General features: G+C 38.4%; 2 protein-coding genes across 3 annotated transcripts in view; one reads left to right on the forward strand and one right to left on the reverse strand.

Moving 5' to 3' along the window:
- Positions 1–9,360, forward strand: part of LOC306858009 (proto-oncogene Wnt-3) — a gene marked incomplete at its 5' end in the record, with an annotated part of 29,794 nt that extends 20,434 nt beyond the window's left edge. Inside the window, 2 exons of the mRNA XM_079398346.1 lie at positions 4,906–5,171; positions 7,069–9,360. Coding sequence (XP_079254472.1) covers positions 4,906–5,171; positions 7,069–7,548 — 746 coding nt within the window. The 3' untranslated portion in view covers positions 7,549–9,360. The remainder of the gene's footprint in view (positions 1–4,905; positions 5,172–7,068) is intronic.
- Positions 9,361–12,417: 3,057 nt separating this feature from the next.
- LOC306857510 (vesicle-fusing ATPase-like) overlaps positions 12,418–17,423 on the reverse strand; it is a 33,303-nt gene continuing 28,297 nt past the window's right edge. For both annotated transcript variants that reach the window (XM_079397487.1, XM_079397486.1), the window contains exons 19-22: positions 16,913–17,026; positions 14,751–14,806; positions 14,593–14,658; positions 12,418–13,057 (exon numbers count right to left, since the gene is read on the reverse strand). In XM_079397487.1, the coding sequence (XP_079253613.1) occupies positions 14,616–14,658; positions 14,751–14,806; positions 16,913–17,026 (213 nt within the window). In that variant the 3' untranslated portion in view covers positions 12,418–13,057; positions 14,593–14,615. The remainder of the gene's footprint in view (positions 13,058–14,592; positions 14,659–14,750; positions 14,807–16,912; positions 17,027–17,423) is intronic.

Below are 17,423 nucleotides of genomic sequence, written 5' to 3' on the forward strand. Positions count from 1 at the left end.
CCCATCACGAAGGAAGAGAGGTGGAAGGCAGGGGGAACTCAAGAGGGGGATGAGGAGACGATGGAGACAGTACGAGGTGAAGATAAGGAAGAAGTTTCTCTGCTTGCATTCGGATTGGCCCGATGCGTCCTGACTGGATTTTTTAAAAAAGGCTTTGGAATATTTTGGCATAGTGGCTGGTATGAGATGTATGTGTGTTTTGTGTATGTGTCACAGGAGGTGGGGGGGTTGCTCCTTTTGGAAATGCCAGCCCCTGCTCTGGGCAGCGCTGAACTGGGCTATGGGGTGCGGGGTGCTGGGCCCTTTTGTGTGGGTAATACAGTGTGACAACACAGAGACAAAGGCGGATTCATGGACCCAGCAGGTAGCGGGAGCTGCACTCTTCTTGGCCCTTGGCCAGGGCTCCTGGGGCCCAGAGCTCACAGTTCTCTGTTGTGGTGAACCCAGCTGGGCCTGCCAGAACCAACTGGGCCTCCTTCTGGCCGCAAACCCAGAGAGGTGCGCGCCCAAACACAACCTTTATTAAAAAGGACTGTTTGTCTATGAGTGCGGACATGAACTTCCTGCAAGAATAAAACAAGAATACCAGGGGCGAGATGAGTCTGCAAATTCATGAGAAACAGCTAGACGGCAACAAACGTTCATAATGTCTTAAAGACCCTGCAAAATGCTTGTCAAACAGTTTTCGCACCAGTGTTTATGCGTTTCCTGTTAAAACCGGAGGTTTTGGTGGGACACATTCAAATGTATTGACCTCAATAGCATACGGCTTCATTTACATCACAGAACCATAATTTGCTATTTGCTAATCAGTTTTAGATGGAAGGAGAGGCATTGTCATTCTAATCTAGAGGGCATCCGATTGGACAAGAATCCGTGTAGTTCAGAATTAGTCATCACTATTTTCCTGGAAGAGAAAGACCGTAAATTTTAAATGTAGACATCTGTAAACGCTAATTTTGTTAGTTTTTCAGGGCTACACTAGCATATACTGTAGTTCAGTCTGAAATCTCATACTGAGGATAAGGATGAACTTTGCAAGTGTTTAAAAAAGTATTTTCTACACTATTAAATATAAAGGTGCTTAAAAGGTTCTTCCCACCGATGCCATAGAACCATTTTTGGTTCCACAAAAAAACATTCAGTCAAATCTCTTTCATACATTTTTATAATCTGAAAAACCTTCTTTCGCCTCAAAGCACCTTTTGTGATACAGAAAGGTTCTTCAGATGTTATAGGTTCTTTATGGAACCATTTAGACAAAAAGGTTCTTCATTGGCATTGTGAAGCACCTTTATTTTTAAGAGTGTATATAGTATAAGTGTATGTAGTATGAACTACTGTAGTGTACACATTGTACTTGAGAATGTGGTAGATTCTCTAGGAACTTTTCTCTTTTTTCCCTACTATATAGTAGGGAAGTAGGCATATTCAAACTCAGGGTAGATGACATCAAATCTAGTAAACATTTACTAAAAAAAAAAAATCAAAATTTTGATTGCTGGTTTTGACAGTTGTGTTCAGAATTCAAAAGCCCAGTAAGCTGCCTCACTACTGTCTAAATAGGCAACTTCCTTCTAAGAAAGCATCCTGACATGTCATGGAACATAACAAGTGACTAAAATGGAAACTTCTGGAGTGCTACAGCTTGACACTCATTTCAATAGTTTGCTACAAGCGTGTTGCTAAGCTAAGGACAAAATACACCAACAAATATTAAAATACACAGCACACAAAATTAGGCACATTAAATTAAACAATTACACTTTTACTAATATATTCTTGTATTGAATGATACATTTTTCTTGCCTTATCCACCATTATAGATTTTGTTTTTCCCACTGAGCTTGTTGCAGTGTATTATGGCATTTAAAGGGATACTTGACTAAAAAAATTAACATTCTGTCATCATTTCAGTCCTCACCTTCACGTCTTTCCAAACTTGTCTGTCTGTCTTTCTTCTGTGAAATATAAAAGTATATTTCTTTTTTTCTGTTTTTCGTCCACACAAAGTTATTTTGGACCCAGTGACTTTTACTGCATGATCAAAAACAGCTGAAACATCAAAATACATCCAAGATTTTGCTCAAGAGGGCATTTATAAAAAGAATGCTGGACAGCCTCAAAAAAAAATAAAAAAATACTGACATATTGCTTGAGACTTTGGCTACTATTTTTGGAGTACTACTTGTACACAATGCACATATTTAGCCTAAAATGTGTTTCAGTGTCACTATCGATAAGGATTGTATGATCTTTGAGTAATATCAGTCTTTAAATTCAAGATATTTAAAGTGTACCTGAAGTACACTTGCAATAGTTACACTTTAGCACAAACTAATTTTACAGACTTTAAGTATACCCGTTTAGTAGTTAAAAAAACTATTGCAGGGTATATTTATTAAGCACATTAATATATAAATGATTTTGTACTATAATTAGCATGAAATAAATTTATTTAAAATACATTTTAGTATATTTATCTTTTTTACTAGGGAGTGCTGGACAGAATTAAAAAATGATTGTACTAGAATGATAACATGTTACTATGACATCCATCATTTAAACACAACATTGTGAACAAGCGCTGTGTTTTGGTCACAAATTCACATTACCCACAATACACCAGCATATTCCATGTGTGTGGGCGCTCCTTTAGATAATCTTACACCATTATAGGCCTTACTGATCCCTGACAAAGTTGGTCTGAGAATCACTGTCATTAGAAGCACTTAAATGTTTGGGGAGATGAAGTCGTATGGGTTGGCTGGGTTGCAGTTTTTCCTGTGGGGACCAAGCGAACTGGTGAGCCACAGTAAGTGTGCTGCGATTGTGAAACGATGGTGTCTGGTTACATAATAAGCTGTTGCATTCAAAGGGGGCGTAACTCCATCTCTCAGCACATGCCTTCAGAAACCAAACACGCAGACTTATTGCTGGCTTTCACACACGTGGCCGTGGGGCTCGGACGGGTGGGAGAATCAGGGGGCTTCTGAAACATTATCCAGAGAGAAACCAGCACACCTTTGAGATGACACAGCGTCAGTGAAACCTCGAGCTGCATTAGCCACAAGTGTCATGATCAACAATCGTCCTGATGCTTGTCAGAGACGTTTACAGCGCAGCACTCAATACACCTCGTCAGTATATTCCAGAGCTCATCACAGAAAACGATCCATGCCCTGAAGACACAGCACAGATAGATGAGAGACTTTTGGGAGGGCCACAGTTAAACAGGCAGGGATCTCCTTCAAACCTTTTACAAGAGCCTCAGGATAGACTCAGCTCCAAAACAGAGTGAACCGTCTCACTGTCTAAATACACAGACTTCCTAACTAGTCAGCATCCTAACTGTCGTGATGCAGCACTAGATATGCAGCAACTCCATGTGCCTTGAGTAGAGCAGTGGAGACTCAACTTTTTGAAGAGTTTTCAAATAGCATGTTGCCAACAGAGCTCTACTGCAACAAGCATAAATATATAGTGCACTAAAATAATCTATTTTTAGTTAAAAATAACTTTTATTTAAACTTTGGTCACACTATATTTTAACGTCCAATTCTCACTATTATCAAACCATTAACTATGACTTTTGCCTCAATAAACTCCTAATTTTTTTTTTTTTTTTAAGTCGTGACGTATTGTCAAGTATGGTGACCCATACTCGAAATTGGTGCTCTGCGTTTAACCCATCCAAGTGCACACACACAGCAGTGAGTAGTGAACAAATGCACACACACACACACACACACACACACCGTGAACACACACCCGGAGCAGTGGGCAGCCATGCTGCAGCGCCCGGGGAGCAATTGGGGGTTCGGTGCCTTGCTCAAGGGCACCTCAGTCGTGGTATTAAGGGTGGAGAGAGCGCTGTACATTCACTCCCCCCACCTACAATCCCTGCCGGCCGGGGACTCGAACCCGCAACCTTTCGATTACGAGTCCGACTCTCTAACCATTAGGCCACGACTTCCCCCCTAATTTGCTGTAGTTAGTAAGGTAGTTGTTAAGTTTGGGTATTGGTTAGGATTAGGGATGTAGAATATGGTCATGCAGAATATGTGAATTATAAGTAGGCTACTAATAAACATCCAATATGTTAATAATAGGCATGCTAATAAGCAACTAGTTATTAGTGAGCATTGGTCCCCATACTAAAGTGGTACCGATACTTTTTGGTAGTAAATGAAATATGACATTATTCATAATGAATATTTTTCCCACCTCATCCGCAATTTAGAATTTTTCATTCTTGGAGGTCATCACAGTGCATTCTGGGACTACCTTCTACAATAATAATAATAATAATAATAATAATAATAATACACGCAATGCTGTTTTTCACTCAAAAAATGAAATTCTGTCATCATTTACTCACCCCCATGTTATTCCAAACGTGCATGACTTACATTGTAAGAAAAAAAGAGTGTCAGTAGAAAAAAAGAAAACATAATGGTAAATCTCTGGCAGGACATTATCTGTTAAGTTGACAGACATTTCTTTCAACTTTAAAAAGCAACCCAATTCAAGGTGTCACTTAAAATACAAAACACTTGTCAAAAGTGTTTTGTAAAAAATCAACACGGAAAGTTCCTTTGTGTTAACAATACATTGGGCCCTATTTTTACTGACTTTTCTTAGTGTGTACTTTCTTCTGGGAAAAAAAAAAACAAAACTTCAACACACACTCAAAAAAATAAATAGCATTTTTCTCAAAATATCATCTCTATGTTCCACAGAAGAAACGTGAATTATCCCTTTAAAGGGCAACATAACTAAGCAACTCTTTATGTTTTGGACCAGGACATGTGTCTGTCAGAGCAAATACAAATTTTGAACAGCCATAACTTAAAATTTTTACCCAAATGTCATCAAAAAAAAAACTCTCTTTCTTTTCTCTAGCCACAAGAGAGTCTGCATTTGTTCACGCGATTGCCTCAGCTGGAGTGGCGTTTGCAGTGACCCGTTCATGTGCGGAGGGGACCTCCACAATGTGCGGCTGTGACTCCCATCATAAAGGCCCGCCGGGAGAGGGATGGAAGTGGGGTGGCTGCAGTGAAGATGCAGAGTTTGGGGTTTTGGTGTCTCGAGAGTTTGCAGACGCTCGTGAGAACCGACCAGATGCTCGGAGTGCCATGAACAGACATAACAATGAGGCAGGACGGATGGTAAGAGACTCACGATCTTGATTTCAAAATGAATGTTCAAAACTTACGTTCAAAAGTTTGTGGAAATCTTTTTTAATACTTTTATTTAGCAAGGATGCATTAACTTAACGTTTACAATGTTACAAAATATTTCTGTTCTTTTGAACATTTTATCAATCAACAAATACTAAAAAAAGGGGTTATTCACTCCCCCACCTACAATCCCTGCCAGACCCGAGACTCGAGCCCACGACCTTCGGGTTACAAAGCTGAGAGGTGAAGTGTGTACTTTGTGCACCACACTGAACAGAAATGCAAAATAATTGCTGCTTTTATCATTGCTCGGACAAACAGGTAGTTCCGCCCCCAAACTCACACGATTGGCTGAGCAAATGTTGTTTTTGTCCCATTCGGGCAATTGAAACAGATTGCGATTCCAGTAGCACCACAGAAATTACACACTTCACCTTTAAGCCAGCAGGTTCATGATAACCAAACAATGAACAAAGCTGTACTTGTGCCGCTCCTGGGTGGGTCTTACCCTACAGTTCACAAAGGTGTTAATGCACCACAGATCTGTCAGATATCTCCTCATCCCTTTTCCGAGAGACTTTCAACTTTAAAACTGGTATTTTCATGAGAAATTACTGGGTAATTACCTCTCTTATCCTTTCATGCCTCTCATAACTTGCATCTGTACTGAATCCGTGACATTCGTTGGTGGTTTGCAGAAGGCAGGGAGGGAAGAATAACACTGGGGTTCAGGGTTTAGCCCGTCACGGCTGCTGTCATGACTCAGAATTGGAGTCTTTTGCGCTAAAGGTGCTTAAGGGGCAATAGGCGAGACCACACTGCAACAGAACGCCGCTTTGATCAGCGAGGGACCACAGGAGCAGGCACTGAGACAGTCGGCCCTGTCAGGACCCTCGCATGCTCCATTGTTATCGACGCAGCCTGAGGGACCTGCCCAGGGCCCAAAGAGTTCGGGACATGATGTCAGCGGCCCGAACTAAACCCCCAGGGACCTGCAAACACCTGCCTTCCGCCGCAGCTGGGGAATTCTGCAGCTAAATATAGCGAGTGAATTAAGGCAAACAAACCAAAACAAAGACATATAGTGCCGGTGGCGCACTCCTTTAAGCGGGACTTCAGAAGAGAATTAGCCGAGAAATGCAAGGGCCTGTCTGTACACTCAGCACCTGAACAACACCCGTGGCCTGAGCCTGAGAGCATGCAGAAGAAGTTCCAGTCCAGGTTGTTGGAGTCATATGTAGATCCTGATTTCAAAATCTCCTTTAGAAAGGGGAGGGTGACAACACAGGCAATATTTAAGCAATATCACATATGTTAAAGATTTCTGTAAGCCAGAATTTGACTATAAAGCAGGTAATCGGAGCGATGATATTTACAACGATATTCAGCACAACTGTAATACTGTTTTTATGCTATAATATAATTATAGACTAACCAAGACTTGTCACGGCACTTGCATATTGCTATTTTGTTGGGTTTGTTTGCTTCTATTTTCCTCATTTGTAGGTCGCTTTGGGTAAAAACGTCATCTAAATGACTGATGTAAATGTAAATCATTTTTTAAACAAGCAACGCTTCAGACTAAATTTGGTTACAGGTAAAGATAAACCCTTTTCGATCCTTGAGGAAGAGAACACAACAATGCTCCGATTCAAACTTTTAACTCCACTACGCTAACGTGCTCTGGTCTGAAACACCACAAATCTGTCAAATGTCCCAGTTACTTTTAACCAAAACGGCAGTTAACAAAATGTAAAGGAATAAATTGAGTCTACTTAATCATTCAAATAATTAAAAAAATTTATAAAAAATTAATACATTTTTAAATGGTCCATGGTAGATAACAGCAAACTAATACCAATTTCCAATGTTTTCTCTTTTCCAGACCATCCTGGAAAACATGCACCTGCGCTGTAAGTGCCATGGACTGTCAGGCAGCTGTGAAGTAAAGACCTGCTGGTGGGCTCAGCCTGACTTCAGGCTATTGGGGGATTACCTGAAAGACAAGTATGACAGTGCCTCCGAGATGGTGGTGGAGAAACACCGGGAGTCCAGAGGCTGGGTGGAAACACTACGGGCCAAATACGCCTTCTTCAAGCATCCCACAGAACGAGACTTGGTGTACTATGAGGGATCGCCCAACTTCTGTGAGCCGAACCCAGAGACAGGCTCGTTTGGCACCCGGGACCGCATCTGCAACGTGTCGTCGCACGGCATCGAGGGCTGCGACTTGTTATGCTGTGGCCGTGGCCATAACACACGGACAGAAAAGCGCAAGGAGAAATGCCACTGCATCTTCCACTGGTGCTGCTACGTCAGCTGCCAGGAGTGTGTGAGGGTCTACGATGTGCACACGTGTAAATAAGCGCAGGAAGAAAGGGACTAGTGGACATTAAAGGATGGAAAGAGAGAGAAGGAAAGGGAGAGACTGAGAACACACAACAAGATAGCTGGCACTTCTGTGGTAGAACCCTTAACTAATGTGCCCTTTTTGATCACATGCCCCAAAAGATGCCCATGGTGAGCAACATGGTTACTACTGCCATTCCTCTCACTCTTTTTTGTGGCACGCATTACATCTGCAAAAGAACAAAATGCCTTGTTATCATTCATTCTTCTTTATCTGTAACACCATCTCTCTGATCATCTCGCCCTGCTGCCCAAGGGCCGAAAGAGGATATGTTCAAATACAACCAATGACACTAGGCGCGCATCAAAGAACAAGAGGAGGGGGGAAAGCACGACAGGAAACTCTTGGTTAACTACTGAACGCTGGGTCTTGAAATAAGCCCTGCTATACTACTGAATCCAATGCAATGCCCATGTTTTTCCTTATGATTTCCTAATCATATTGTACACTCCGACCACATTCCCTATAATCGTATATGTTCAAATCATGGAACATATTGGTGTTTGCTACATAAAAACTCTGTTATTTGTTTATATAGCAGTTTGGAGGGATGCAATTGATATATTAGCGTAGGGGCGGTGCAAACAGGAAAAGGCATTATGGGTACCTTCCGATTTTAAAAAAGGAGTTTTGCAGAACATGTATATGCAAAGCCATCGGTGATTCTCTTGGATGAGTGCAGGACAGCTGGTGATATGCATGACATCAGAATGCAACGACACACACTGGGCTCACGTGCACCCGACCAGTAAAATTTGCACTTACAAAACTACTAATGAGTATACTAATTCTAGAGATTACGGTGATTATTTTTTAACATTCTTTTTGATAAAGCTCCTAGTATATGACTGTGAAGGCTCCGTTTCAACACTTCCCTGTCGAGAAGTTTGCGTAGAGGAAGGAGAACAAGTGCGCAGGAGGAGGATAGTTAAGGAAAGAAATAGGAAGGTAAATAAAAGGAGGGAAGTGGCAACACAATTTCATGAAAAAAACGTAACTAGGTGGCGCTTTCGTATGAATTCGTACAATTTGATATGTAGGAAAACGCACGATTTTAGAAAAAGGAAAGTATGAGAGTCCATCCCTAAATCTAACCGTCAGTGGGCGTAAGCAGATCATATAATAAAGTACACAGATTTTATAAATTTATATGAAGTAGCCACCAATTTGCGAATTTTCATGAGAGTTTGTTGCAAGTGGAGGACTGCTGTGGGTTCGAGTGTGTGATAAATGGAAGAAAGACCAGCTTCACAAAGCTGCAACAGACTAGCAGAGGTTTCCATAGGACATGTTCTGACAGTCCCATATGCTTCCCATTAATTAAGTTTAACTACGCGACGCTAGTTTCACATTCACACCGATCCCTGAGGAGCCCTCTCACCAGTCACAGCTCCCTTTCCCATTTCTCCTTCCGCTATATCCAAAGTTTTGTACAAAGCCTTTAAAAGTTCATAATTCCCTTTTTATTTTATAATCTGAAAATGTTATGTTTTTATAAATATTATTTATTACACAATGTATATATCTGTATGACTGAACTAAGATTATATATTTGAAGAACAAAACAGTCTCATGATTTTGCTTTTAAATATAAGACTGACTCTTGCTCTGCTGATATATATGCTATGTTTAGCCTCATTTATATATTAATATATAATGCGGATAACGACACTTTCAACAGCAGATTATTCAAATAAAGCATAGCATAAAAATAAAAAATACTGTGTGACATTGGCACGCAGCTAAATAAAGGGTTCAATTTACCTGATCACAATCATCTGATCCTCATGTCTGCATCTACTCTGTCATTCCAGCGCTGACATCATCATGCAGGTTTGCAGACAGACCTCTGTTGTCTCCACTACAGTAGCTCCACTTAATGACAGAGTAAAGCATGACACAGTAAACATTACAGATATTGACTGAAATAAAGCTGACTTCTTTTACCTGTTCATGTAGACATTACTCAATCGGCTCCTGTATGCACAGGTCAGTTTGAGAGTCGCACCTGTTGAACACTGACAATGTGAAGGTATCAAATCACTGAGGATGCTCTAGCCTTAACCGCACGTCAATACGTTTTCCCCGTCCATTGTTATTGTAATCACTAGCCTATGTCAGTCATTGCAATTTGTAGAGTGAATCCTACATTTATGCGGATGTCACTCCCGAAAATTTACAGCATGTGTGTGGCTGTTGGTCATCATAGCAGCATGAAAAACTAAATTTTATTCAAATTCTGATTATATACTGCTAGGCAAAAAAGCAAGCAATCACTAAAAGCTCATTTCAGTTTATTCAAAATGTCACAAATTTATGGTATAAACAATTAATCTCTCTACTACCTCGCACAAGAATCTATTATTTACATCATGTCTACACCTTGGTGTCTACACCAGTGGATTCTGACTAACTTACTGTAAACGCATCTGATTGGCCATTACGTTAAAGGGGTCATCAGATGCCCATTTTCCACAAGTTGATATGATTCTTTAGGGTCTTAATGAAAAGTCTATAACATACTTTGGTTAAAATTTCTCAATGGTGGTGTAAAACACCCTTTTTACCTTGTCAAAATCATCTCTGCAGATATCAACCCCTTTTGTTGCATGTTGCTTTAAACGCTAATGAGCTCTGCTGACCCCGCCCCTCTCTTCTGTGAGGTGACGAGCCTTGCTCTGAGAGACTGTTACTTTAGCCGTGAAACTGGCTAACTAGCACATTATTAGGAAAGGCGATTGCAAAGATTCATGAAAAAACCCTTATACTCACTTCTGTTGTAAGTGATTCGCGCGAACACAGATGCATTTAGGAAGATCGGGGACACATTCCCTTCACAAACAAACATAATCCTCTGAGTCTTCAGCGGCTCAGATGTCAGGAGTAGTTGAACTATGAGGTCACTGAGGTCCGGACCTCGGTAAATTTCTCATGTTCAAAAATAAAATTTGTTCTCTGAATGACTAATTTGCTGATAAACTCTTCATATGAATGTCTGCATGACATGTGTAATTCATTTTAGACAGTTTGAAACTGCTATGTTCATTATTACATCGAACAACAAAACACCTCAATCGCTTAGGAGCCATTCTTGTCTACGTCCCTACTCCGGTGTCGTGCCGAATTCTGCACCCTGCCAGATTATACATCCCCTAGTTTTGGTAGGTTTAGGAGTAGGTGTGGGGGAGGAGGTTAGGATTAGAGGTAGGGTTGCGATTAGGCAATCAGGTAGCAATTTCAACAAGGGGATGCATAATTTGGCAGGGGTGCAGATTTCGGCATAACACTGCAGTCGAAACAATGGCTGTAGGACTGTTCACAGCTCACTCAGGGCAGGTCTAAGGTAAAACGCTACTGTCTATCAACAATCATGGGTGTTGCCTTCACCTGTGTGACGTCACACAGACAAGAAGCGGAGAACATCCTGATTTGAAAAAGGGGATATTATTTTTAGGGATTATATAAAAACCACTGGGTGGATTTTTATCATTATAGGGTAGATGTGTACACACACTGCCAACATACATTTATATTAAAAAAACATGTAGTGAATTTTCCGATGAACCCTTTAAAGAAATCAACAGCTATGTCTGTGATTGGCTACATTGCTCAACACTGTGTTGGAAATAAAAACCGTTAAAGCTTTCCTGACCGCAAACACAAAGATGCATTGGAGCATTTGCAAAATCTGCTTAACACCTCCGTAGAACCGGGCCTGCAATGATTCTTTTCTTTTTTTTTTCTCCACAGAACTCAAGTTTTTAAGTGTGTTGTAGTTCGGTTCTTTTGATCTGGACCAAATACGTAAATTACACATTTTGTTCACACTGCCATTTTTAACACTGTGCCTAATGATACTAAATAATACATGGTCAAAATCTGATCAGAACTCTTTCATGGTACATATTGTGCAAACTTATCAAACATTTTTACCAGCTGATAATTCAAGAAGAGCTTATAAAATGTGTAAAGGACTCAAAACTGCACCAGAAATTCCTTCGTTGCACGGAGATGGCTGGGACACCTGTACTGAATTGTACTCAACAAAAAAATAAGACGTTGATAATAATAATAATACTGATAAATAATAATAATAATATTTAAAAAAATCAAAGTAATATTTTCAGCCAATTTGAGTTGTAGCTCTGAAATCAATTAATATTATAGTAATTATTATATTATTACTTAATTTCAACATTTACTCTCCTTATCCAATCCTATGCAAAGCATGCTGGGAACGAGAAATCTACTACCGAATTCCGACAGTTAACAAGAAAAATTTAAGATTTTTTTTTTGAGAAATTCAATTAACACAGAAATTTGAGCTTAAATTACACACAATATTTAGTGAATGTAATGAACATCATTATGTCAGGTGAACTGAACAAAAAAGTTGCAACTTAAAAGGTTTAATTAAATCAATAAAAAACATTTTTAAATTGTAACCATGCATTTATTTAAGTTGTGGTAATGGACAACACAGCTCTTATGACAAGAAGAACTAGCAAGTATGCTTGAGCATTCTGTCTTTTTTGAGCATTCTGTCTTTGGTCCATACCGGGTTTATATATCAGTCAAACCGAACCAGAGTTTGTTTGAGAGTGGACCAAGATCCACCTTTTCATGGGTTCTTGAGCCGCTTTTGTGTGCACACCAATGTTCAGATGCCAAAGCTCACACTTAATCAAATAAAACGCACTAACAGAGCAACTGCACCAGAGTAGACAGTTCATTTTAAACCAGAACTGCTAATTATGAACACAACCTTAGTCTCAAATGAAAAAAAAAGCAAATTCTTACAAATCAACAATAACAGCAGTCATTCATTGCCATCTTAAAACCACATTTTAATCAGGAAATCATTGAAGACATTATATTTAATAGGAAAAATGATTGCAGTAATTAATTCCTTTACGGGTCATGCCATGAAAATATAATTTATAGTCCAAATGTTTGACAATAAAGGCAGCTACTACAAGTACTAGTGTGTGACATGCAGTCCAAGATGCAAAGATACAAAATGTATACAAACCTCAAATTCTATATTTAAATGTGGTTCAATCACTATGACTTTCACAGTTCAACAGTAAAAGTCATAAAGGGGTCATAATGTATTGAGAGAGAAAGTATGCATGTAAGAAACATAACAAAGAGTAAGAAAAGGAGAATTCAAGGCCAATGTGAACTATCCTGGCACTTTGGCAGAGGGGAGGTAGGTCGCAGGTTTCCATCTTGTACACAATGCTTAAGGCCACTATGTTACCCATTAGACTATAAAAAAACACCCTGTGCACTTGTAGTGAGGAATCAAGTAGCTAGCGTGTCTGCATTTGCCATGGAGACATGCTGTACACTATACTTAAGGAAAGTGAGGGATAGAGAAATATGCTGTAAGTACGTCTGCTCTCTCTCTCTCTCAGTCTCTCAAGTGCACTCAGTGTTTTCCTGACTCCTTTAACAGCTTCTGAAATACACAGCAGAAAACAAAAACAGGAAACCTTATGAAAAAGTGCACATGTAATGTGAATGGATGAAAACTAAAACAAAGTTTAATAAAAAATCTTATTTTCATAATAAAAATCCCTGGTGCCATTTTGAATGATTTAACAATGTACATTATTTAAAGCAAATAAATAAATAAAACATGCATTATCATTCAGAAGTTTGGGGTTGGTAAGATTTTTTGAGCCTCTGGTATTTGAAAGAAGTCTCTTAAAGGTATAGTTCACCCAAAAAGGAGAATTCTGTCATTAAATTACTCACCCTCATGTTGTTCCAAACCCGTAAGACCTTTGTTCATCTTCGAAACAAAAATTAAGATATTTTTGATGCATTCCGAGAGCTCTCTGATCCTCTCATAGACAGCAAGGATCCATACATGATCAATGCTCAGAAACGTTGAAAGAAGATTGTTAAAATAATCCGTGACATCAGTGGTTCAACCATAATTTTACATAGCTACGAGAATACTTTTTGTGTGCAAAGAAAACAAAAATAACAACTTTATTCAACAATTCGTCTCCTCCACATCACCCTAGCGCCATTTTGGAGAGAATCACATACGTGAACAATGTATGCTGTTGTGTGTCAGCAGCACCGTACACAAATACGTTGTTTACATTGTTTATGCTTTGATCTGAACATAAACAACGTATCTGCGTACATATGCTGCATACGTTGTTTACGTATGTGATACTCTCCAAAATGGCACTGTAGGGTGATGCGGAGGAGACAAATTGTTGAAAAAAGTCGTTATTTTTTTTTTTTTGCGCACAAAAAATATTCTCGTAGCTTCATAAAATTACAGTTGAACCACTGATGTCACATGGGTTATTTTAACGATCTCCTTGCTACGTTTCCGAGCCTTGATCGTGTAAAGACCCTTGCTGTCAATGGGAGGGTCAGAGAGCTCTCGGAATGCATCAAAAATATCTTCATTTGTGTTCCGAAGATGAACGAAGGTCTTTTTATAAGCAAACTTTTTTTTTTTTTTTTTGCGATAATTGCAATTCTTTTTTTTCAGGATTCACTGATTAATAGAAAGATAAATAAAAATAGTATTTGTTTGAAATGTTCAAATTTTGTAACATTATAAATGTTTTGCCGTCACTATTGATCAAATCTAATGCATCCTTGCAGAATAAAATTATTCATTTCTTTTTTAAAAGATACCCCAAATTTTTAAATCGCAGTTAAAAATAAAAAAATGCCCTCCACCTCTGAAATATTTTGTGTAGAAAGGAGAAATTCAATCATACATTTTTTTGACAAACCAATCAAATCCAAAAGTTCAGCTGAATGCCGAATATTTTCTTGTAATATTACAGTTAAAAACAGGTGTTAAGTTAAATGCAGCGATTGATGTTTGTGATGTTGTCTTTAAATTTAAAATGTATTTAAATCAGTATTTGATAATATCTAATCTGTCCATTATAATATTGAAATATTAACAGTCAAATGTGTATAAAGTGGAGCTTGGTGACTACATGTCAGTCCTACCAAAATGGCCTTGGTTTGTCAGGCTACCCCTCTGCATCCAAGGCTATATATTTTTCAGAGCCAAACCTGGAGAACAATATAAACAACATATTAATGATAACAATCAATATGATAAAAGAGGACAAATCCATTTGAAGCCAACCAAAAAATGGACTTACGCTCCTTCTTCTCTCAATAGTGACAAGAACTTGTTAACTCTGTATTCCAAAGGCATCTGAAAAAAGAAAAATAGAAAAATACCCACAGGAGAGGTGAAAATGTAGAATAAAAGTGAAATCAGAAAAAAAAAAAAAAAAAAATCTTTGTTAGTTACACGGCTGTAAATTCCTTGCAAGCCCCCTTTTCTGGAAAGTTCTGAGATGTTGAAAAGACAAAAACCTTGTCAGCTATGTAAAGCCTGAAGGGTTTGGAGGGGCCCTGAGTTTGTCTGTGAGGAGTTGCGAAGGGGCGGCAGTAAATGGCTGTCGGGAAGGGGAAGTGACAAGACTAGTGATAAATCCAGCAGGCTGGCGTACCTGTGTCACCCAAGACAGGAAGAGTGATAGACAACCCAGTCCTGATCCCCTTGCATACTAATGTTATTTGGTGATGTTCTGAGTGAAATTTACATGGAGTAAAATAAAAAGTTTAATTAAATGTAAAAATAAATCCTTCCAGATTATTTTTTATTGTACGATTCAATTCCTTATACTTTAATGAATTGTCTAAGGAAAGATTAATTAAGGAGCTGCACAGGTTTAATCCTGGTCATGAACTAAATTGTGCTGTTAACTTTCCATTATAGACTAGAATGTGATTTAAGGACAGAGTAGAGCTCTGAGGAGGGAGACGGCACCAAGGAGGAAAATTAATGAAGATGTATGCAATAACTTAGCTTTTCAATTGCCTGGGGCTGTTGGAGAAGTGGAAATTACTGAAAGAACAGAGGGAATGGAAGGAAAACGCAGTGCGGCTGTGTGCAGCATGTCTCGGCAGACTCTGTCTCATTCCTCTCTGAGGGGAAGCACTCAGCGCTGCCACATTACTGCATACCACACCAATTACACAGCATCCAGCACAAACACCACTGCAACTTCAATTACGCCGCCACAAAAACAAGACAACACTAACAAACATGACTAAAAATCTCATTAAATGAGACCAGAAATAATCTACAACTATAATGGCTTAAAAAAAAGAATATTTTCTAAAATACAGGTTTTCAAAAGACTCACCATTGGCTTAATAAAGCACAACAGTGACAGGCCAGTTTTTCAGTGGCCTTGGTCTAGAAGTATTTTTCCTATTATTTTCTCCACAGGGATTTCAAAAATGCCTTCAATAAAGGGTTCTAACCAACCTTGTCTGAGATGGATCACATCATTACATTTTTTATATAAACTAAAATTATAAAGCTGTTTTCTGTTTTAATATATTTAAAAATCCAAGTAATTCCTGTGATGGCAAGCTGAATTTTCAGCAGCAATTTCTTCAGTCTTCAGTGTCACATGATCATTCAGAAATCATTCTAATATGCTGATTTGGTGCTCAAGAAACATTTCTTATCATTATCAATGTCGAAAACTGACTTTTTTTTTTTTTTCCAAGATTTTTTAATGAATAAAAAGTTCAAAAGAACAGTAATTATTTGAAATAGAAACATTTTTGCTTTCGATTTTTTAATAAAAACATTAGTGCTGTCAAACCATTAATCGCATCCAAAATAAAAGTTATTTACATAATATATCTGTGTACTGTGTATATTTATTATGTATATATAAATTCACACACACCCAGTATATATTTTGAAAAATGTATATATTCATATAATTTATGAGTAAATATTTTTAATATATAAACGTAACCTTTTTCTTAAATACATGCATGGGTATGTATTTATATATATATAATAAATATACACACACACACTATGTAAACACAAACTTTTATTTTGGAAGCGATTAATCACGATTGATCATTTGACAACACTATTTTTAATATTTAATAATATATAATTTTAACAGCATTAAGGCATTAAGCAGCTAACATTATTGATGGGTATTTGAGAACAGTCTGTTTTGGCTGGGAAAGTGAAAGGCTTCAATCAACTCCAGAAGCGGGCCATATACACCAAATTACATGCAGATGAGGAATATGGAGTTCTGTTTATTTGTTTGTGTCGAGCACGAAGGCGCATCTGGAGGGGCTTGTTTTCATTATGATGCCATAAAGTAATTGAATTTGACATGGACTCAAACCGCAGATGATTTCGCAGGAAAAGCTGTGACTCAGAGAGTCGTCTAGACAACCCGCAGGGTGAAAAGGTCTTTCAGCATCTCACCTGCAGTGACATCTCAATGAGCATCTGCAGCTTCTTAATGCCGAGCCACACCGTTTGTCCTTTCACCTGTTTTGCAATAGTTGCCCGCTCTTCTTCCTGGAAGCCCCCGAGAAGCTGAACCACACAAAAGAAAACAAAGTCAGTTGTGACCTAATAATCAAAAACTATGTAACAAAAACTACAGATTGCTCCATTTTTTCTTGAAAAACCTTGTTTTTATGACCTTCAACCCTATTATAGTCGCCCCAAAGCATATATAGACACCTAAGTCACATGTTAAAAAGCATGAACGTTTTACAATGTTTCTTAGTTTCATATGATAATGCTATAGATTTAATGTCCGTTACCTGCAACAAAGTTATTTTTTCATGATTGTTATAGTGTGGTTTAACTCTGTAAAGTGTGATAACAGCCTGAAAATAACATTTAGAAAAATGTATTTCTACATGAAAAAGAATTTTGAATGAAAAAGAATCTTTATATGAAATATGTTTTGCATCATATTTGATAA

The sequence above is a fragment of the Barbus barbus genome, assembly GCF_936440315.1.
Source record: "Barbus barbus genome assembly, chromosome: 38".
NCBI lineage: Eukaryota > Metazoa > Chordata > Actinopteri > Cypriniformes > Cyprinidae > Barbus > Barbus barbus.